The following is a 23,588-nucleotide window of genomic DNA, read 5'->3' as shown; positions in this document are numbered from 1 at the left end:
AAAGTAACTTTTCCTCCCTTTATCTTACTGTACCCTTTGAAATAAAATTATTACACATAGTTCACAGTTAAGGGGTAAGAAATTAAGCTGTACTTCCTTGAAAGTCAGTTTACATAAAATTATTTTACGTTCTTCCACATCTGTTTTCACCCATTTATTTGATCATTTATTTGTTTGCTCATTTAAATCAATATGGACTCATCAACATTTACTTTCTACTTTGGGATATAGTCTCATATCCTTTTACTTTTTTTATTTTTTATTTTTTAGTTTTAGGTGGACACAATATCTTTTATTTATTTTTATGTAGTGCTGAGACTCTAACCCAATGCCTCAAGCATGCTAGGTGAGCGTGCTACCACTTGAGCCACATCCCCAGCCCCATTTTACTTTGTTTTTAAAGTTTTTTCAAGCTTGGTCATTTCAGTTGAGTGTCCATTTGATATTTCCCTATCACTGTGTGTATGTGTGGGGGGGGGGGTATTTTGTTTTTTAATCTTTGAATACTTAAAGCACCTAAAAGTTGCTGAACTCTCACCTTGTATATTTCCTAGCTCAATCCTAAAATTAACCAATACTACAAAAAGACATGGTTCCTTTTACTAGAGAATGATATTAGAGATGAAAATCTGCAACACTAGGTTTGGCCTTTTGCTACTGAGGTATCTTTGCTTCTAGGCCCTGAGATGGACAGAATAAGGAAATACATGTCCAGCATATTACAGATAACAAAATTCATTCACTGTATTATAAAGCTATACAGGCTCTGACAAATGCATAGTGTTCTGTATTCATATGGTATCACAATGGAGAGTTCTACCACCTTAAAAACCCCATATGCTAGCTAGGCAGGATGTAATCCTATATTCCCCTGTAATCACAAATTTGAGGCCTGCCTAGGCAAGACCCTGCCTCAAATAAAACTTAAACTTTACCCACTCAACCCATCCCCTTGCCACTACTAAATTTTTTAAAGAATCTTCGTTATAGTTTTTACTTTTTCCAGATATTCATAAAAAAGAAATCAAATAGTATGTAGCCTTTACAAACTGGCATCTTTCATTTTAACAATATGTATTTTAAGAATTATCCATGTCTTTTAATGGCTGAATAAGTGATTTTCTTTTTATTGCTCAACAATATTCAATTGTATGGACACATTACATTTTGTTATCCATTTAAATAATGATGAACATCTTGATCACTACTGATTAACAATTATGAATGAAGCTGCTATAAATATTCACAAGTCTTTGTGTGGACATAATTTTATATTGTGTGTATGTACATAATTTCACAATCAATTGTTAACACATTAAAGAGTACAACTGTTGGAATGTTCAGAAAGACTGTTTAGTTTCTTCTGAAACTATCTTCCAAAGTAGCAGTATCATTTTACATTTCCACTATTAATGAATGTGACTTCTCTGTTGCTTCAAGTCCTTGTCAGGAAACTCATAGTGTCAGCTTTTTGGATTTCAGCAATTCTAATAGGTATATAGTGGTATCTCTCACTGCTGTCTTAATTTGCCATTCCCAAATGTCTTTATATGTCCTCCTAGAGTCATTTAAACACACAGAAATAAATGTGTGTATATCAATGTTATCTATTTACTTTTGTTTGTGCAGAGTACTGCAACATTCTATTTTCGCTATTAATATATATTGTACTCAATTTATGGAAGTACTTCGAGTCTTGATTCTTTCTTGAATGCTGCTATATTCTAGTATACTAACTTATCTATCCATTAACCTATTGATAGACATTTTTGGGGGGTGGGGGGTTACCAGGGATTGAACTCAGGGGCACTCAGCCACTGAGCCATATACCCAGCCCTACTTTGTATTTTATTTAGAGACAGGGTCTCAAGGAGTTGCTTAGAGCCTCCGTTTTGCTGAGGCTGGCTTTGAACACACCATCTTCCTGTCTCAACCTCCAGACCTGCTGGGATTACAAGCATATGCCACCATGCCCGGCTTGATAGACATCTATTTTGCTTCCGTTGTTTTACTATGACAAATAATACTACAACAAATAAACCTATGCAAGTGTAAGAATGTTTACATATACCATACTTCAATATACACAGTGTATATACAATACAAAGAAAACCTCATGGGGAAAAAGGGTTAAAACAATCATAGATCTCATCTATTGGCTTGTTAGTGTTAGTTATAAAGGGAGAAAGGAATATAAAAAATTTAAAAACAACTTCTTCTAATTAGGGCCTATCTATATTTTATCTATACTATCACAAAAACAATTTTCCTACTACATAAAAGAAACTTTACTACACAGTAAAATAAACAGAAAGACCCCCCCAAAAAAGGTGTTATTCAGAAAGACTGTCCCTAATATATGAACAGTAAAGGATAGAGATAATCAAAAATCAAAAGAGCACCTGCAATCAATTAGCTTATATTTTAGAAGTATGATTTTGCAGTTCTGAAAACTCTGAGGAGTTTTTCTCAAACTTTTCTGAGAAAGCTTAGAGAGAAAGACATTTTTAAAATAAGAATTTTAAAGGTGAAGCTATAGCTCAGTAGCAGGGTGCCTGCCTACCATGCTTGGGCCCCAGTTTGATCCCTACACTGCCAAAAACAAAAACAAAACTTTGGCTCAGGTGAAGAATGCTTAGCATTTAAAAGGTCCTGATTTTGATCCCCAACTCTTAAAAAAAATTTAAAAACCGTGAATTAATGAATCTATCTTAATAATCTTAGTAACCTAGACAGTAACCAGTTTCTAGAGTTCTATTCTACCATTATCAGCCCTATCCTTGAATCTAGACCATTAGGTGGGAACCCCCAAACAGGCTGTCATACCAACTACATGCTAGCTCTAGCATAGGTGTAGAGCAACACAGACCCCTAAAAATTAACTAATCCTACAAGACATAGTTTCCCTCATGGAACATGAACAATGTAACTCCCTCTCCCCCCAAATATTATAACTTAGGAAATTATTCCATTAACAAGTAGATATCTGCCTCAACTTTGTGGGGATGTCTAATTTCTATGTATTATTGTCTCATACATTTCACTTATTCTACCTTATGAAATTCATGTTTAAGAGAAAGTGCTAATTATATATTACTCCCAAATATGCATAGCCTGAATTTAATCAGGAAGAAACAAATGAATTGAAGAGCATTATAAAATGCCTTTGCTTATATTTTTCAAAAATATCAAGATGATAAAAATCAGAGATCGAACAAGGAACTACTGAAGATAGCAGACATTAAACATAATAAATCTTTAATGTATTTGGTTAGGTCCTGAACTAGAAAAATAGATGTAAAGACATTCTGAAACAATTACAAAGCTATGTGTATAGCTATTAATTAGATAATAATAGTCTGTAAATATTAAATTTCCTGGTTTTGATAATTATATAATACTTACATAAGAGAATTTCCTTTCCTTGTTCTTAGAAAATACACCATGAACTATAGGGATTATGGATCATGATATCTGCAGCTTATTTCAAATAGATCAGAAACCATTTGATCCTTATCGCACACTACATTCAAAATAAACTCAAAAGAGATCTAGACCTACATGTAATAGAAGAAAAAACAAGGGAAACTGAGCTTAGCAACAATGTCTTAAATACAAAAGCCACAATCTATTAAGGAAAATAATCAACAACTTCAGTCTTAATCAAAATTGAAGACTTTAAACACAGAAAAGCAATTGCTTCAGAATCATTTTTTAAAAGAATCATCTTTCCCCCACTGAATTAAGACTCTTTATCATAAATCAGCTGACATATGTGTCTCTGTACTCTCTCACACAGATCTGTCATTGTGCCAATACCAATTTACCTTCATTACTATAGCTTTACAGTAAGATTTAAAATCTAGTAGTGAAAGTCTTCCAGCTTTGCACTTCTTCCTTATTGCTTTACCTCTTTTTAGAGACACTGCATTTCTGTGGGCATTTCAGAATGATCAATTTTCAAAAACAAACAAACAAACAAACAAACAAACAATGGTGAAATCGATTTGGATTACAAATATATAGAGAAACTTTCTCAGAGCAATTTGAGAAAAAACTGACAATGTAAAAACAGCTATAAAACTTACCAAAAGGTACTTTGATAACATTTAACATCAGAAAAATACCAATGCAAACAAAATGAGACACCACACTATGTCCATCAGAAAGGTTAAAATAGTGCTACATGGATTCCAATGTTTATGACACCACAATTCCCAAAAGTCAGGTTATGGAACCAGGTGTTCAACAGAGGATAAAGAAAATGTAACATACATACACAATATAGTTCTACTCAATTATAAAGAAGAATGAAATTATGTCATTTGATGGTAAACTAGAGAACATGCCAAGCAAAACAAGCCAGACTCACAGTTAAAGGTCACATATTTTCTCTTTTTTGAAGAGAAAAAAGCTAAAGGGGAAAAAAAAAAGAATGAAAGCAGGAAATTTTATGAAAATGGTGGAGTAAAAGTAGTGGGTAGAGGAAAGGAAGGAAGGAGGGAAAGGTGAAGAACTGGGGAATAAAGCCTAACAAATTATGCTATATGCTTATATATGAACATATCACACTGAGTCTTACTTTATGTACAATTATAATGTAGCAATGGAAAATATATAAATAAGTAGAAAAAAGACCAGAACAACAGAGGAAGTGGGATGGAAAGGGTAGAGGGAGAGTAGAGGGAAGTACCAGGAGATGAACTGGAACAAAATATGTCATATGTACATATGAATATGTCTCAATAAACCTCACTATTGTGTATAATTATAAGGTACTTGAAACCTAATAATAATAATAATAATAATAATAAACAAAGGCTAAAATAGAAATGACTGATGAAATCAACTGTTGGTTTAAAAAAAAAGGAACAAATGGACTTCCTCTATATTGCTGGCAGGATACAAATAATCATTTTGGCGAAATGTTTAGAAGTGCTCAATTAATTTACACATACATATATCCTTTGAATCATTAATTCTATTCCTCAGGATATATATGAACAAAATGCATACTAACATACATGTAAAGAATTGTACAAAATGGGCTGGGATTGTGGCTCAGCGGTAGAGCGCTTGCCTAGCAAGGGCGGGACCTGGGTTCCATCCTCAGCACCACATAAAAATAAAGGTATTGTGTTGTGTCCATCTACTCCTAAAAAATAAGTTTTTTTAAAAAAAAGAATTGTACAAAAATGTTTATAGTATCTCTTTTGCATAATAACCAAAAACTGAAAAAATAATGTCCATAACAGTAGAAAAACTAAATAAAAAGGAGTATTTTGTACAATGGAACACTGGGAAGCATTTAAAAAGATCAAATAACTAAGAACACAAAGTTTCCTGTACAAACTAATGAATCAAAGTTGTCTAAATAAAATATCATAAATACATTTGCATAAAGTTCAAAAGCATGAAGAACTAGTCTTAGAAAAGGCAGAATAGCAGGTACACCTAGAAAAAATAGACTGAAAAGGGCATATGGATGCTTTTTCTAGAGCACTAGAAGTGGTCCACAATTGAACCTTGGTATCAGTGAGGGATTTTAGTATCAGTTTATATTCAATTCCTTTATATGGGGTAGTATTTGTATATATACTTTAAATGATCTCAAGATTAATTATAATGCCGAATACAATGTTAGACAGAGTCCTCAGATACAGAGTGCCAACAACTGAATATATTGATTGCAATTATGTGAATTGTATAGAGTAAAAGTACCAGCACTTAATGCACATTTAAATTTCATATACTTTATGTAAAAATACACACTCAAAAAAACTCCTACAGATCCAAGTCCTCTAACACCTCCAATCATCATCAAAAAGAATACCCTGCAGCAGGCTGCAGGGGTACACACCTGTAACTCCACCAACTTAGGAGGTTGAGCCAGGAGAATTCCAACTTCAAGACCAGCCTCAGCAATTGAGTGAGACCCTGTCTCAAAATTTCAAAATAATAATAATAAATAATAATAATAATAATAATAATTTAAAAGAATAAATAAGCTGGGGATGTAGCTTGGTGGTAAAGTGTCCTTGGTTCAATCCCCTGCAAACCCCACCCCCCAATAAAAGCCTTGGCATATCTGTGGATTAAAAGGATGATTTGAAACAAAGGCATTTTCTGATTTAGTTGGTTGTACTAAGATTGTGCTGCAGAGTGTCTTTAGGGTGGGTATCACATCTACATCTGGTGGGGGAGGGAGGGGAGGGCAAAGGGAAAGGGGAGAGAGAGGAGGACCTATGTGTATACCTTCAGCAAAAAATGCAGCAGACCTTACTTAAGAAATAGTTCAATTACTAAGTTTAAATATTTCACCCAATAGACTGAATTGTTTGTACTTCATGTTTCATTTGTTCATTTTATTTATTCAGCACATATGTATTTAGAAGGAGAAAGAAAGGATTAAACACTCAGCAAAGCTAGGCATGGTGGTACATGCCTGTAATCTGAGGATGAGGCAGGAGGATCACAAATTCAAGGGCAACTATATCGAGAACCTGCCCAAAATAAAATTTAAAAAGAAAAATTTTGTGATAATGTGATTCAGCAACTTCCTAGTGAGTCTAGGCAAGTGATTTAATTCTCCTGTACCCATTTTCTTCATCTGATTTATGGGAAAATTAGTATCTATATACTGATAGGAGACTTGTAAAAATTATATGAATAGTGATTGACACACAATACATGCTCAGAACATGTTGGTTATTGGGATTTTTACAGAATATTTAAACAGTGTTTTAAGAATGTGGGAATACTTTACAACTAAATATATTGGTCCTCATGAACTTTACATCTCAGTAAAAAAGGGCAGGCTACCTAATTTTGGATAGGTTGAGGGAGCAGTTTTCACATAAAATATCTGATGATGATAGTTTATCACCTTAAAGCTTTCAAAGATACCAGGTGCAGTAGTTCATGCCTGCAATCCCAGCTACTCAGGAGGATGAGGCAGGATAATTACCAGTTTTAGGCCAGCCTTAGCAACTTAACGGGACCAGTCTTAAAAACTAAATTAAATTAGATAAATACATAGGGGTAGGATGTAACTCACTGGTAAAGGGTCCCTGGGTTCAATCACCACCATGAGGGATAATTTACTTTCAAAGTTGTCATGATTTCACTGTTGCTTTCAGAACACAAAGCAATGTGTTACACAGACTATTAAACAAATCACATCATAATCTTGTTTTTAATTTCTAAATAAAAGCAAATTTATATAAAAGCTCCCAAGAATACTAGAAGAACTGTTGTATATCCTTCACTGAGATTCCACAGTTATCATGTTGCCCTACCTCTTATACAATTTTTTTTCCTGAACCACTGAAAGATGTAGATAATGATAAACACCCTAAAGACACTCTGCAACACAATCTTAGTACAACCAACTAAATCAGAAAATGCCTTTGTTTCAAATCATCCATTTAATCCACAGATGCCAAGGAAATTTATCACAATGTCTTTTACAAAAAAATGATCCACACTAAGATCACACATACTTAGATGTCACCTCTCTTTATTTTTTCTCAATATAGAATAATATATCTATCTTCTTTAACTAATGACCTTGATATTTTTTGAATGGTGGCCAATTATTTTGTGGACTGTTCCTCATTTTAGTCTGAGTTTCTCCAAGATTAGATTTCACTTATGTATTTTCAGCAAGAATATCAGAGAAATAGCAGTCCATTCTTCTATGTGGATCCTTTATCAGAAAAGATATGAGGCAATCAGCCTAATCACCATCTTTTTTGGGGGGATACTGGAGGTTGAACCCAGAGGCACTTAACCCTTGAGCCACAGACCCAGTCCTTTTTACTTTTTATTTCAAGACAGGTTCTTACTAAGCTGCTAAGGCTGGTTTGAACTTATGATTCTTTTTACCTCAGCCACTGAAGCTGCTGGGATTATAGGCATGCACCATCATCCAAGTTAATTTTAACTTCTTGGTTAAAGAAGCATAGGCCTGATTTCTCTGACATGAAGTTACTCTTTCTCACTTTGTAATTTTACAAGTATTTTGTGAGATAAGAACAAAACTTGTAAATATATACCATCAGATCATTCATCTACTTGTTTTTTGGATCCATTTGGTGTTTCCTGAATAACCTATTATTAGGATAGCTAACAAATGGAGATTTTCTAATTCCATCCATCTTTCTACTTTTATTACTTGGCATTCCCCTTACGTATTTCAATGTGGACCAGGAGTTCTTACTTTATTCAATGGATTACAGTCTATTTTTATTCTCAATTTTCCCCAGAAGAGTCTTCTTCAAACTGGCTTCTATGTTACTTTTATTAAGCCTCATAATTCGTTGAGCACATTCTTTATTTCTATTACTCTTTCAGTAGTGTCTCTCTCATACACACACACCAACACACACTTGCACAAGCATGCAAATATATTGCCTCTGTATCCATCTACATATATAGAAAACCTTAAGTCCACTGCTGATGCCAATATTAATCTAATACCAAGTTCGTTCTAGCTTTTTCCAGATTTGAATCCCCTTTTCCAACACTGAATACTTCCATTAATGGAATAGCTTCCATTAATCCATTAATCTCAACATACTTTTGGGCTCAATAATTTCATATATGATCAATTTTCTGATCCTCAAGGGACATCTCTCACTATGTAGCCAACCAGACCAGAAACCTTTAATAAACAGTTTTAAAATGGAAGATAAAAGAAAACAACAATCTTTCGTCAATAATTTTTTTCTTAAAAAATGTTTTTCTTAAAAGATAAGTACAAACAGAAAAGCAGACAAATTAAAAATGTCCACATGATGTTATCTTTAATCATTTAAAGGATTCCATAAAAGGATTTTAAAAGACAAGAGTCCATAAAACAAGACAGCACTTTTCTTGATATTTCAAATTTTAAAGCCAGTTCTAAGAAATTTACTGTCTAGAAACACTTCTGTGACTATTCCAATCCCCAATGTTACCTTACTCACTCATTCCACAAAATATAATTTACTAGAAAATATTTTATCATTCATTGAACACTTTTATTTTTTTATTCATCACATAGTTACTATGTATCAGACACATAAAAAAGTTAATCTTTCTACCTGGTACCACAAGGCTTTCAAAGAACTTGTAGTACTTAAGATGTATGGTTCAGCATCCTAATACAATTTTGTAAATTAGTGGTGAAAAAGAAACAGTTGTGCTTATTGTATACTATAAACAATAGAGTAAGTAAAATGTCTTCAGCCCACAGGGCTAGTAATACAGAAATTAGACTTCACTGCTGCAGCTAATTTCAAAGGATATGATGAGGGAAAAAAAATGGTAATGACACTCTTAATGAAAATAAAATTGAAATATCCAAAACAAATCCTTCCCTGCAACATATTAAGTAACAAATATTGCTAAAATGGCCATAACACCAAAAACCACAGACTGAATGCAATTCCACCATGAAAGTATCAATGACATTCTTCACAGCTAGAAAACAACAGTCCTCGAATTCCTTTGAAAAGAATAAGCTGGGCCCAGTGATGCATGCCTGTAATCCCAGCAGTTCAGGAGACTTAGGCAGAACACTGTGAATTCAAAGCCAGCCTCCACAATTTAGTGAGGCCCTAAGCAACGTTAAGACCCTTTCTCAAAATATAAAAAAGGTAAGAGATGGGCTCAGTATTTGAATGTCCCTGGGTATAATCCCTAGTACCAAAAAAAAAAAAAAAAAGACCCAGAAGAGCCAAAGCAATCCCAAACAAGATTAATGCTGGTGCATCAAAATATTTGCTTCTCCAATTATAACTACAGTCATAGTAACAAAAACAGCAATGGTGCTGGCATCAAAAAAGACATGAAGACCAACAGGATAGAAGACAGACACGAAGACAAATCCACAGAGTCATCAGATACTCGACAAGGTGCCAAAAATATATGGTAAAGATAGTCTTTTAAACAAACAATGCTGGAAAAATTGGCTATCCATATATAGAAGAACAAAACTAGATTACTGTTTCTCACCCTGCACAAAAGTCAACTCCAAGTAGATCAAAGGCCCAGGAATTAAGCCAGAAACATGAAACTAGAGGGAACAGGCTCAACACTACACCACATCAGAGCAGGCACTGACTTCCTTAACAAGAACCCTACAGCTCAAAAAAAACAAGAACCAATAGTGGAACAGCAGGAAACTTAAAAGCTTGAGCACAGCAAAGAAAACAATTATGACTGTGAAGAAAGAGCTTCACAGAATGGAAGAGGGTCTCTGCCAGCTGCTTATTCAAAAGGGGATTAACATCCAGAATAAGAACTCAAAACACTTAATAACAGTAAAACATATAACCTTATCTGACTTTATTCATAAACTATGAATGTGTATTTTAAAAACCCTTTTATCCAAATAAGGTAAATTAATATATTTGGAACAGTTTACTAGAAAATGGTTATATACATATAATTAAAAGATTAAGATATGCAGATAAACAGGTACAGAAAAAAATTAATCTGGGGCTGGGGCTGGGCTCAGCGGTAGCGCACTTGCCTGGCATGTTGAGGCACTGGGTTCAATTCTCAGCACCACATATAAAGGTCTACAACAACTAAAAAATAAAACTAAAAAAATTTTTAAAATCTTTAAGAAAATATCTTTCATGGAACTTTGGTTTAAGATAAGTGCTGAAAGGAGTTAAGAAGGCAAAGATTATTTTTGGTATTGGTAACCAGGGAAAGGTTCACACACACATACACACACACGAAAAAAAAAAAGACCTACAAGTTGAGACTTACTTGTTTCATAAAATAGTAATATTAGTATTATAAGATAAGCACAGAGAGAACTTAGAAAAAATAAACTCAAGAAAGTAAAAAAATATCATGAACAAGTGTTGGAAGTAGGAAAGCAAAAGCCATAGATAAAAGGACAAGAGAGATGAATCCTATTGGTTATGAATCAAGAAATACAGCAAAACATTACATTGTAAGGTAGTTAAAATTAAAAAGCACTGCTTGCCATTTGAACACGTAAAAACAGACCAACAAGACAGCATTAAAAAACAAAATACACTGAATTAGAAGAAAGAATAATAGCAGACAGGTAACAATGCAAATTCTAATAAAATGAGACCTAAATACAGGAACTTGGGAAATATAAATATGGAAGATAGGTAAGTAAATGAGATATGGCATTTCATTAGATTTAAGAAAGTAACTCAGGGAGGGTCAGAAAATTGAATAGTGACTCAGGTTTTAATTCTGTGTTCCTGGGAGAACTGTGGTGGTCCTTAACAAACAAACAAATAAATAAGTGGGTGGATGGAAGTCTAGCACTAATTAACTAGTCAGAAGGAAAAGTGAAAAATTAAGAAAAAGTCAATAAAGCTAGTTTGACAGAAGAAAAAGAGACACAAGTTCAACTGACAAATATAAATTCAAATGTACACAGACTTAAAGCTGTGTAAAAATTATTCTGTAGACTTTTTTGTTTCTTTGAAAAATAAAAATGCAAAGTATAGTGCAGGAAATGTTAAATTTCACAAAACATAAATAACAAATATTTTTAAAAGTATTGAAAGCTTTACCACTTAAAAATTAGCAAAGATTTACAATCACTGTAAAGGTAAAATGGGGAATGCCATTTTAGGAATGTAGATCCTTGGTAAAGCATTTGCCTAGCATGCAGGTGGCCATGAGTTCAAGCCTCAGCACCACAAAAAGAGTAAAAGAAAAAAGATTAGGAAAATAGGGGATACCTTTTTGACTACTCAACTCCACTGTTAGGAATTTTTTAAACAAAACCAACGGCTTTACAGCTAAATTGATTTGTAAAATAGTTTATGTTAGCATGGTTTAGAATAGTGAACAATAAGGACTTGATTAATTATGGTACTTCTCTCTAGCCATTAAAACTAATTTAAATATGAAATTTACAATATTCTAAATAAAAGCCTTAATTTATGATACAATTATTATAAATAAAATCATCTGTTAACCTATATTGTACTCATTGTTTATATTTGTCTATTTATACGTATAGAAGGAGAATTTTTTTTTTAAACTGCATATCAACTATGCCAATCTGAAAGCTGAATAATGTTGAAGATACAAAAGTATTGGTCCTCATGTAATTAGGATAAAGGGAACAAAATCCTTAAAAAAAAAACCATAAGAGCAGGGACATTTAAGATGAGTTAGTTATAGAAGTACTGATATATATGAAAACTAAAAGCAACACGAATCCAAAGTTAGAAATAAGTTTAATGTTTTTCTTTTCTTTTAGGCATCATTAGGGCAAGTGTTATGTCAATACCGTTGTCCTCATTTTCATAACTGTACTATCATGATTATGTAGAATGTTTTTGATTTCTACAAAATTCATACTAAAGTATTAAAAGTAAAATAGCACTATGTCTTTAAAACAGTTCAAAAATAATAAGGACATAACATTTTATATACACTATATAGATATACTTACCCAGATGTGTGTACACAGAGAGAAAGAGTTGTACACAAGTACATGCACAAAAAAACCAAAAATATGATAAAGAAAATGTAAAAAAAAAATGCTAACTTTTGGACAATCTATACAGAGTGTCTGGAAATTCTTAGAATATGTGTGTGAAATTATTTTAAAATAAAAGCCTTTTAAAACACTAGGGGAAGAAAAAAGTGCTGATTTAATCATTTACTCAATAAATATTTACTAAGCACTTAATAAAGGTCAGACACTAGTAAATAAATCACACAGAAAAAAAAAATCAGTGCCATTGTGCAGGCTTGCCTTCTAGTTGAAGGAGACAGACAATAAGCAAATTCAGTAAGATGTACACAGTTGATCCTCCCTATCCAATACTGGATTCAACCAATCAATAACTGAAAATATGTTGTGGCTGATATATAGGAGGTAGTTAGGTCTTCAATGGTTACATCTTTTCTGAACATGTACAGACTTTTCCCCTTGAACATTATTCTCTGAACAAAAGAGTGTAATGACCCTTTAAATAGCATTTATTGAATTAGGTATTATAAATTAATCTATAGATGATATCAAGCACAAGGAAATTTATATGTCGTTTATATGTAATACTGCACAGTTTGGGTTTCTGAAGTAAACTTCATATATTTACTACACAGTTTTACATAAAAGATTTGAACATCTTGGAGTTTTGTATCTGACCTGAAACAATCTTCCACAGATACTCAGGGATGACTGTACTGTGCTGGATGGCAATTAAGTCCCATGGAAATAGGGAGTGAAACAGGTGTGCACAAATATATACATACAAAATCAGAAAAGGTAGCCAGGTTGGGATGAGAATTTGTAATGGTAAATACTATTATTAGGAGAGGGCTTAATGAAAAAAAACGACCTCTGAGCAAGAACTGAAAGAAGGAAAGAGAGAAAGCTATATTGGGGAAAGTGGGGAGAGGGGCATACAAAAATTTACACTTTGAAACAGGACCTTAAGACAAGAACAAGTCTGACAGGTTTGAGCAAAAGCACATGTTAGCTTAAACTATTTTAATAGTTTGAATTTTAAAAATGGTAGATAATATTTGCAATTAGACTAAAGAGGATTTCCTAACAGACTGAATACAGGTTAAGAAAGAATCAAGGATGACTCCAAAGTTGATCTGAGCAATTACAGGGGAAAGCCTGCCATTACTGACAAGGTGGGCAGAAGATAGGAAACTCTATCTTCTTTATAGGTTTTTAAACACTTTAGGCCCATTAAATATCTAAATGAAGAGCTCAAAAGGTATCTGAATACAAGTCATAATCTGTGAAATAAAGACATAAATCTGAGATGTCAGATTAGTCATGAGATTGGATGTGATCACCAAAGAAGTGTTGTGTGTAGACATATAAGATGTTTTATCAGTACAATCACAATGGTATAAGAATGATACTGCATAGTGTTAAGATATCTTTCAAAGCACTCCTCATATTCTAGAATTTCACATTAACTGTGAAGGTCTGTGGCAATTCTGCATCAACTAAAGTCTATTGGTGCCATTTTTCCAATGGTATGTGCTCATTTTCTATCTCTGAAGATTTTGGTAATACTTATATTTCATATGAAAAATATGAAATTATTTTCATATTGTGAAAAAATATGATTTTTCACTTATTGTGGTGATCCATGATTAGGGATCTTTGCTTTACTCTTATAAAGCAAATACAATATGATGAGTTTAGTCAATAAATGGTATTGTGTTCTAGCTGCTCCAATAACTGGTGGTCCTGGAGCATGTTTTCCTCTCCTCAAGTCTCCCTATTCCCTGTTACCCAGAACATCTAGACAAGATAATTGATAATTGGCTATACCAAACAAGAGGCTTCCGATGTAGATGAAATAGCCTTACAATAGAAGAAGGTGCTAGAGAAGGATGTGTAAATGCCTGCATTCAAGGCTTCAAAGAACAGGTTGACTTGCTGTGGACTAAGCCAAATGGTGACTTTAAGCTAAAATCAACGTTCAACTACCATTCTGAAAATCCTAGGGTTCTTAAGAATTATACTAAATGTGCAATGTTTTATAAATGCAACAATAAAACCTGAATGACGAGACACCTATTTACAACATCCCACTGTTCGGGCCTACTGCTTTTTGGGTATGGGGTGGGAGTGTACTTTCCATTGACAATGCACCTGGTCATCTGATGGAAATCTGATGGAAATGTACAATGAGATTAATGTTGTTTTCTTTCCTGCTAATAACATCCATTTTGCAGCCAGTGGATCAAAGAGTATTTGTGACTTCCAAATCTTATATTTAAAAAATACTAAATAAAAATACTACCACTGCCACACAGAATGATTCCTCTGATGAATCTGGGGAAAATCAATGGAAAATCTTCTGGAAAAGATTTACCATCATACATTCTATTATGAACAGATGTGATTCATGGGACGAGGCCAAATACCAGCATTAATAGGAGTTTAAAATAAGTTGATTCCAACCCTCATAGATGATTTTCAGGGCCGAGGACTTCTGCAGAGGAAGACTCTGCATGTGCTAGAAATAATAAGAACAATTAGGGATGAGCCTGAGGATGTGAATAAATTGGTGTAATCTCATGATAAAACTTTAGTAGCTGAGAAGTTGCTACTGAAAGATGAGTGAAGAAAGATTTTCTAGAGATCGAAATGGCTTCTGAGAAAATGCTGTGAACAATGCTTAAATGACAAAAAAAGGGCTGAGTACTACATAACTTTAGTTGATAAAGCAAAGGCAGGGCTTGAAAGAACTGACTGCAATTTTGACAGAATGAATAAGATACTAACACAAAGAGCAATGAACGCTACAGAGAAATTGTCCATTAACAGAAGAGTCAACTGCAGTGACAACTTCGTTATTATCTTATATTAAGAAATTTACAGAGCCACATTCAACAGCAATCACAAGCCTGGTTCAACAACCACCACCCTAATCAGTCAGCAACTATCAATAGGCAGGTAAGATCCTCCACCAAAAAAGCAAAATGACTCACTCAAGGCTCAAATGACTTAGCATTTTTTCCCAAAACGTATTATAACTAAGGTATACATTTTTAGATACAATGCTATGGCACGCTTAACACACAACAATACAGTGTAAACATAATTTTTACTTGTCCTGGGAAATAAAAAATTGGTATGACTCACTCTATTGTGGTGTTCTACAACCAAATCTGCAATGTCTCTGAGGTAAGCCTGTAATTATTTGCATAAAGAGATGCAATAACAACAAATACTACATAGGACAACTGTCCTACTTCCACAAAAAGGAGGTCTAGTGGCAAAAAAATTTTTTGAAAAGTTAGCATATTAAAAATATTTATATACTGAAATGTCCCCTAAACATAAGGTGAACCCTATGCATATGTTAACAAGGAAAGCAAAACTGTTCCTATTAGTATGCCCTTAAGACTGTTTATAGTTAACCAAATGAATAAAAACAGAATAAGTTCCCTTAAAAAAGTAATCCATTGGGGGCTGGGGATGTGGCTCAAGCGGTAGCGCGCTCGCCTGGCATGCGTGCGACCCGGGTTCGATCCTCAGCACCACATACAAACAAAGATGTTGTGCCCGCCGATAACTAAAAAATAAATATTAAAAAAAAAAATTCTCTCTCTCTCGATACCTCTCTCTCTTTAAAAAAAAAAAAAAAAGTAATCCATTAACAAACATAGATAAACCCTTTTGAAAAAGCAATAAATATGAGCTGGGGTTTGGCTCAGCAGTATACTGCTTGTCTAGCACATATGGGGCACTGGGTTTGATCCTCACCACCACATAAAAATAAAATAAAGGTATTATATACAACTTAAAAAAAAAACAGAATATTTTTAAAAAAGAAAAAAAAAAAAGGATAAATACCCAAACACATACAACTTAACAAAATTGAACTAGATACAATAATTACCCTGATTTAATCATTATACATTGTGTACATCACAATATATAATGTACCTCATAAATGCATACAATTATGGGCCAATTAAAATTTTTTAAAGGAAGTAAAGAAGCAGAAATAAGAATAAATTAAAGAATGTAATAAAACATAGCTAAACAAAGTTATATATAATCGCTTGCCCAGCACGTGTAAGGCACTGGTTTCGATCCCTAGCACCACATAAAAATAAATAAAATAAAGACATGTTCTCCATTTACAACCACAAAAAATTAGTTATATATTATTCAAATTTGCATTTATCCAAAAAGGAACTAGTTGACATAAAATGCCCAATCAGTCTTCAGAACAAGTACCTGGTACATAAGTCAAATATGATCATTCTGACAATCATTTATTTCAATATTAACAGACTGGTATTCCGACTTCCTTAAGAAAAAGAATATGGGAATTGGGATATTCATTTAAATCCTAATTCTGCTACTCACTGTCTGTTTTCTGCTGTGTAAAATGCACGAAGAGCTATTTCATAGCAGTGGTGTGAGGATTAAACGACATAAAAATCACCACTCAATGCAAAGCCCAATTTAAAAGCTCAGGAGGGGACTAGGGGTTGTGTCTCAGAGGTAGAAGGCTCACCTGGCATATGTGGGGTTTGATCCTCAGCATCACATAAAAATAAAATAAAGGTATTGTGTCCAAATACAACTAAAACAAAAAAATTTTTTTTTTTTTTTTTTAAAAAAACACCTCAGGAGGTAGTATTCTACTGGGTTGTGTTGTCTCCCTTATCATGAAATGGAGTGGACAGCCCTGTGAACTACTGAGTATGAATATAATGACTGAAGTATAAATAACACAAGTCTAAAATGTTATTTTACTGTGATATTTTTTCCAATTCCAAGTTCATCCTGTAGATGTACTATTTATCTATTAGATTATATAGCTGCAATTTCACTAAATAAAGTTAGAAGTTAAACCAAGTGTAACAAGTGTGTGCGCAAATGGAAGTAGTTTGCCTTCCATCTTGGAAAAAAAAAAAAAACAAGTTTGACCTGGAAAAATAAGTAACTAAGAATTCTGGCAAACAGAAAAGTAATTATATCAAAAAATCTTATTAACTCACTATGAAAGACTTCTATATTTATATCTATTTATCTATCTACAATAACTGGTTAAACAACATAACCATAAACTACAACAGGTGGGTAGAATTTGCATCATGTTTCTAACCAACAAACTATGTAAGTGATTTTTGGGTTATATTAATAAAACACTGTTATCTTGGGGTGTGATACTAATATTGCAGTGAAAACAAAGTAAGCCCTCACTTTTTTTAAGTGACTATAATATTACAATCAATATTTTTTGTTTTCACGTATTCCTGGATCATCTCTCTGACCTCAAGGCAGGCCATAGAAAGTAGAAACTCTCTTCCCTAAAGCAGGTCCAACAAACTCTGCTTCCCTTGCTTTCTTGTCTTGGAGCTGCCCCCACCCCCCCCAATCTAAATTATCCTTGCCTGGTACTAGGTCATGAGACGCTCACCTCATTCCAGAGGCCTCCTACCCCATACCCTGGAGAGAGGTCAAAAAGGTATTGAAGCAGACAGGCCTTGCTGGGTTTCCCGATCCAGTGAACTAGCATTAGATATGCAATAAAGTTTCCATAAAACCCCCAAAGACCAGAGTTCAGAGAGATTCTGGCCAGCTGGACATGTGGAGGTTCCCAGAAGGTGGCACACCCTCAACAAGTATTAAAGCTCAGTGCCCCTTCTCTCATATCTCTACCTATGCTTCTCTTTATCTTCATTTTTCATAATATCCTTTATAATAAACTGGTAAAGCTAACTATTTCCCTGAGTTTTGTGAGCTGCTCAAGCAAATTAATCAAAGGAAAGGGCTGTAGGAAACCCAATTTATAGACAGTTGGGTTAGAAGCACAGGCAAAACAACCTGGGCCTTATAACTACTGGTAGTGGGAGTTTGGGGACTGAGCCCTCAACCTATGGTATCTGATACTATCTTCAGGTAGATGATACACTGGGATTGTGAATCAGTGGCAGAACCCAAGCCAGATAGATGGTGTCAGAATAAATTGGATTACAAGATAACCAGCTGATGTCTGCTTCTACAAAATACTTGCTTGCTTACTTACTGGTAAGGAAAAAACAATCCCTAAACCTTCTGAGGTCACTGAAGTCTTCCTTGTTGACTGTTGTGGTGAGAATAGAGGAAAAGCATAGATTGTTTTATCCAACACATTTATACATATTAAAATATTTACAAATGAAATAATGTCTGGGATTGCCTTAAAAATAACATGAGAAGGAAAGAAAGCAAAGAGGTGGAGAGATGAAACAAGACTGGCCATATTAAGAACTGCTGAATGGAAGGGAAAAGAAGGGAGAAGGGGATGGTGAAGGGAAGCATGGATGGTGAAAGGAGATCCTCATCATTATATAAAATACATGTATGAAGATGTGAAAATGCATTCTGCTATCATATATAAATTTAAAAATTACATTAAAAAAAAAAGAACTGCTGAAGATGGACAATTGGTATATAGCAGACGGGTAGGAAGGGTCATGATACTACTTGTTGAAGATGGAGACTGGGTAAATGTGTGTGGGGGTATTCATGATACTACTATGTCTCCTATAAAAGTAGGCTAAAATTATTCATAAGAACTTTCATCACAGAGGGAGGAAAAAAACTACTAGTATCAAAAATTGTCATACATGAGTACAGAATGCTACAAGCCTTAACCTCTTGACATATTGTTACTATTATCTCTGAAAAGTTTATGCATGTTTAATTAACTGAAAGTCTTAGAACATGTACAGGTATCCTCAGAGAAAGAATATCTAAATATCTTCTAAAATTCTCAATCATCTATCAATGAGACTATATTCTCAGTCTAATCCCAGATCTTTAAACTAGTACTCTCAAACTGACCACTTAAGAGCACATCAAAATAGAGAATCAAAAAAGAAGTAATCAAGAATTTCAAGTGAAAAGCAGGAGTCTTAAATAACTATACCCCATGTAAATGTTAGAACTACTTCTATGCCTTCAAATGATGTGCCAAATATGGAAGGCAAAAAAAGATACAATAATTTCCTTTTTCTTATCAGTGCTAAGCTAGTTAACAAAGAAAAGTTTCCAAAAATTTCTAAGCCTTCACTAGAATTTTTACAAATAATAATAAAAGAGTGTTTAACAGCACTAGTACTACAATTAACAAATAGCTATTATAAAACCCATTTATATCATGACTATTAAAGAAATAAAGAAGACAAGTAAATACATACTGGAGGCCGGCCAGGACGACCCCTTTTTCTTTTTCCTTTGACCTCTGTTTCTTCAAGTTCGCTGCCAGCATCAGAATGAGCAGTAGTTTCATTAGTTGAATCCCTAGAAAACATTATTTTAGTAAACAAATTAATTAATAAATACAATGCAGCGTTATTCTATTACTTTCCTTATCTCCTGTTGTATCACTAAATACAGGTGGTTAATATTTCTACTTTCAGAAAAACTTTTCACTAAACCAAAATTTTTATCCTTCCTGCTTAATATCACATTAACACTGAATGAAATGAACTCCCAAATAAAGAGGAAAATTAAAAGGAGGAAATGACTGTGGAAAGGGCAGCTTATATATAAAATATAAATGCAAAAATACAACTGCAAAATACTAATTCTTCACTATAAAAAGATGGAGGGATAGGAGGAATTCTTTAAAATCCTTAAAGTCAGAGAAATCCTAGTAAATGGTGGAATGAGTTAGACATCATAACTCTAAGTACATGTATGAAGACACAAATGTTACAAAAATACTTGGGTATAATCAGTGACTTGAAAAATTGTGCTCCATATGTGTAATGTGAAATGAATTGCATTCTGCCATTGTATATGACAAATCAGAATAAAGAATTTAATTTAAAAAATGTTTATCAAGGGACTCTTAAAAAGTAAGTTATTATAAATGTTACAAATATTATTAAAATAAAGGATTCATAGTATACATTCAACAAATAATATTAAAATATACACTACTCTTTACTGCAAATTCCACATAGCCACTTGGTTCTCACAAAATGATTTTGATAAGTATAATTCTTTCATCCTTATCTAAAATTATGGTTGTAACTGATGAATAGAATAAACAAGAGTTTCTGACATGAAAAAGTAGTATTTTTTTGTTATTCACTTTAATGAACAGAATGTAAAAGTGAAATGAAAAAGATCTCAGTTGGAATTTCACTCATTAGTCAATACTACAAGCAACTTGTTTGCTGAATCAGAAGAATTCTCAATACTAGAAGAATATTGTGGGGCTGGGGATGTGGCTCAAGCGGTAGCAAGCTCGCCTGGCATGCGTGCGGCCTGGGTTGTATCCTCAGCACCACATACAAACAAAGATGTTGTGTCCGGCGGCGGGGGGGGGGGGGGGGGGGGGGGGGGGGGGGGGGGGGAATTAAAATTCTTTCTCTGTCTCTCTCTCTCTTTAAAAAAAAAAAAAAAAAAAAAGAATATTGTGCTATTCACAATGTAAGGCTATATCTAACACACCTCTAAGTTTAGAGCACATTTTTAACAACTTCCCTCTCATTTTCTAAACTCCATACACAATAAACTAAACAGTAAATCAAATCATGATTTGTAGCATTTCCTCATTTTCATGGTATAAATACTGGGAATATTTCATAGCCATAGCCAATTTCAAACTATCAAAGTAGCATAAAGAGTTGAGAAATGATGAAATGCAGTACATCATTAAACCATATTCCACCATATGTATACAACAGGTGTTAAGTTACAACCTCAATAGTGATATATACAAAATAATTAGAAAATTATGAATTTTGAGTATATATTTTTATTTTTAGTATGATTTAATTTTAGGCTTATGTCACTTAATGTTTTATAATGGCTATGGTTGTATTTAACTGGCTTTCAAAACTTCCTGAAAGTTTTGGCTTTCACAAGCAAATACAAGTTGGCTCCAACATGGCACTGAAAAAGAATAGATCATATGAACAAGAATCTCTTCACTAAATTCTACATTACTTATTAAGGAACTACATAAAATGACAAAAAGCAGGAAGGATACAAAATAGTAATAGCAATAGTAAACCTAATTCAAAATATACTATTTTCAATCTGCTTCACTAATGTTCTTCTTAGTCTTAATCTCTCCTTGTTTTGCTTCCTTAAAGCTTAATTTCAGTGTCTGCTCTTTTCTCCTTTGTAGATATACCTCTTCCACTTAATGTATAACTTCTATAAAAATTACTTGGATACCTTATCAGTAGATCTGACCACATTTCAGATCTCTGATTCAAGATTATTAACTTGTATATGTGCTTCTTTGAAAGCTACCTCACATTCACCAAATACATCTAAAATTAGTCCAAAGTGGGAAATAGGAAGAGGGAGGGAAGGGGGGTGAGAATGAGAAGAGGAAAAGGGTGGAAAAAGAATGGATGACATTTATCAATGTATAATATATGCATGTATGGAAATATCACAGTGAAATCCATTAATTTGTATAATTTATGTGTGTGTGGGTTTTTTGTTTGTTTTGTTTTGTTTTGTTTGTACTGGGGCTTGAACTCATGACCACTGAGCCATATCCCCAGCGCTATTTTGTATTTTATTTAGAAACAGGATCTCACTAAGTTGTTTAGCACCTTGCTGTTGCTTAGGCTGGGTTTGAACTCATGATCTTATCTCATCTCAGAGCCTCCCAAGCTGCTGGAATTACACGTGTGCATCAGTGTACCCAGCTTTAATTGTAATTTTTAAAAATGAAAAAAGCTTAAGGCCAATTCTGATTAAGTTCTGGCTCTCTCTGCTAATGGAAACATCATTATTTAACTGCTTTTTAAAGTTTAGTGCATGAGTGTGTTTGGAATTACTATCAAACTTGTATCACCACTATTATTCTCTTATTCAAATTCATGATGGTATCACTTTTCCTCTTGTGCCTCCTGCTAACAAGTCCTCCGCAGTCATCCTTCTCAGTATAATAATCTATCACTCATTCCTTCCATTATTATTAATTACCATGATCACCACTCCCCAAAATGATCTCAATTAATCTCCCTATTTTTATCATCCCCTCTGTCCAAGCCATTCTACACATTACTACCAAAACATTCTCATATAATCCCTGCTTGCAAATCTTCTATTTAAAAGTATAAATAATATTATAAATAATATCTTGGACTTAGCAAACTTAAAAGGACTTCACAGTTAATATTTTAGACTGTGGGTCTTCAGATCTCTACAGCTAATACTCTGATGCCACAGAATAAATGTAATCATATACAATATATAAATGAATGAACATAGCTATTTTCCAATATTATACCCATATATTATCTTTACTTTACAAATGGTGGAAATTGAAGTTTTTATTCCTCTACAATGAAGACAGGTACTATGGTTTGAAAACATGTCCCCCCAAAGGCCCATGTGTTAAAGACTTGGTCACCAACCCTTGGAACAACAGGGAAGTGATAAAACCTTTAGGAAGCAGTGGAGGCATGCCCTTGAAGGGGATGCTGGGGCTCCAGCCACTTCCATTCTCTCTTTGCTTTCTGGTTGCCATGAGATGAGCAGTTTGGTCAACCACATACTCTCCACCATGATCCTCACCAACTCAACAGGGACAACTGATTATGGACTAGAACCTCTGAAACTATAAGCCAAAATGAATCAATCTTCCTTATAAGTTGATTGTCTCAGGTATTTTGTCACCAAGACAGAAGGCTGTGATACAATATATAACACATCAACAAAATCCCCAGAAAATCATGTTTATTAGTTTTCAACTTTATCTCTAGTTGACAAATCTAAACCAGAGTTCACTTACCCATTCCCTCTAAATACATAGACATTACAGATTTACATTTTTCTGAAAATATTTTAGTTACAAAACATAATAACACTAAACATCCATACATCATCTTTAAATACTAACAGTTTAAATATAACCTGTTTCATATTTTATCAAAGAGTTATTAACATGAGGGCCTGTCTAATATTAGTGTGTGCCAGGAGAAAATCATACCAAAAAAATGAGACACAAAAATGCAGTTTAGGAGATGCATCAGAAACAATGAGAGAGGGAATGTTATTTTAAGCATGGTGAAAGAAAAAAAAACATATGGAAATGTAGGAGCACAGAAGGACACCTACCTAAAAC

The 23,588-nt window shown here is 33.6% G+C and overlaps 1 protein-coding gene across 2 annotated transcripts in view; it reads right to left on the bottom strand.

Annotated features, from left to right (window-relative positions):
- Nucleotides 1–23,588, bottom strand: part of Stag1 (STAG1 cohesin complex component) — a 362,710-nt gene that overhangs the window by 234,524 nt on the left and 104,598 nt on the right. For both annotated transcript variants that reach the window (XM_076867213.2, XM_076867214.2), the window contains exon 3: nt 19,684–19,786. In XM_076867213.2, the coding sequence (XP_076723328.1) occupies nt 19,684–19,786 (103 nt within the window). The remainder of the gene's footprint in view (nt 1–19,683; nt 19,787–23,588) is intronic.

The sequence above is a fragment of the Callospermophilus lateralis genome, chromosome 10, assembly GCF_048772815.1.
Source record: "Callospermophilus lateralis isolate mCalLat2 chromosome 10, mCalLat2.hap1, whole genome shotgun sequence".
NCBI classification, from domain to species: domain Eukaryota; kingdom Metazoa; phylum Chordata; class Mammalia; order Rodentia; family Sciuridae; genus Callospermophilus; species Callospermophilus lateralis.
This window is presented reverse-complemented; position numbering and strand designations above follow the sequence as displayed.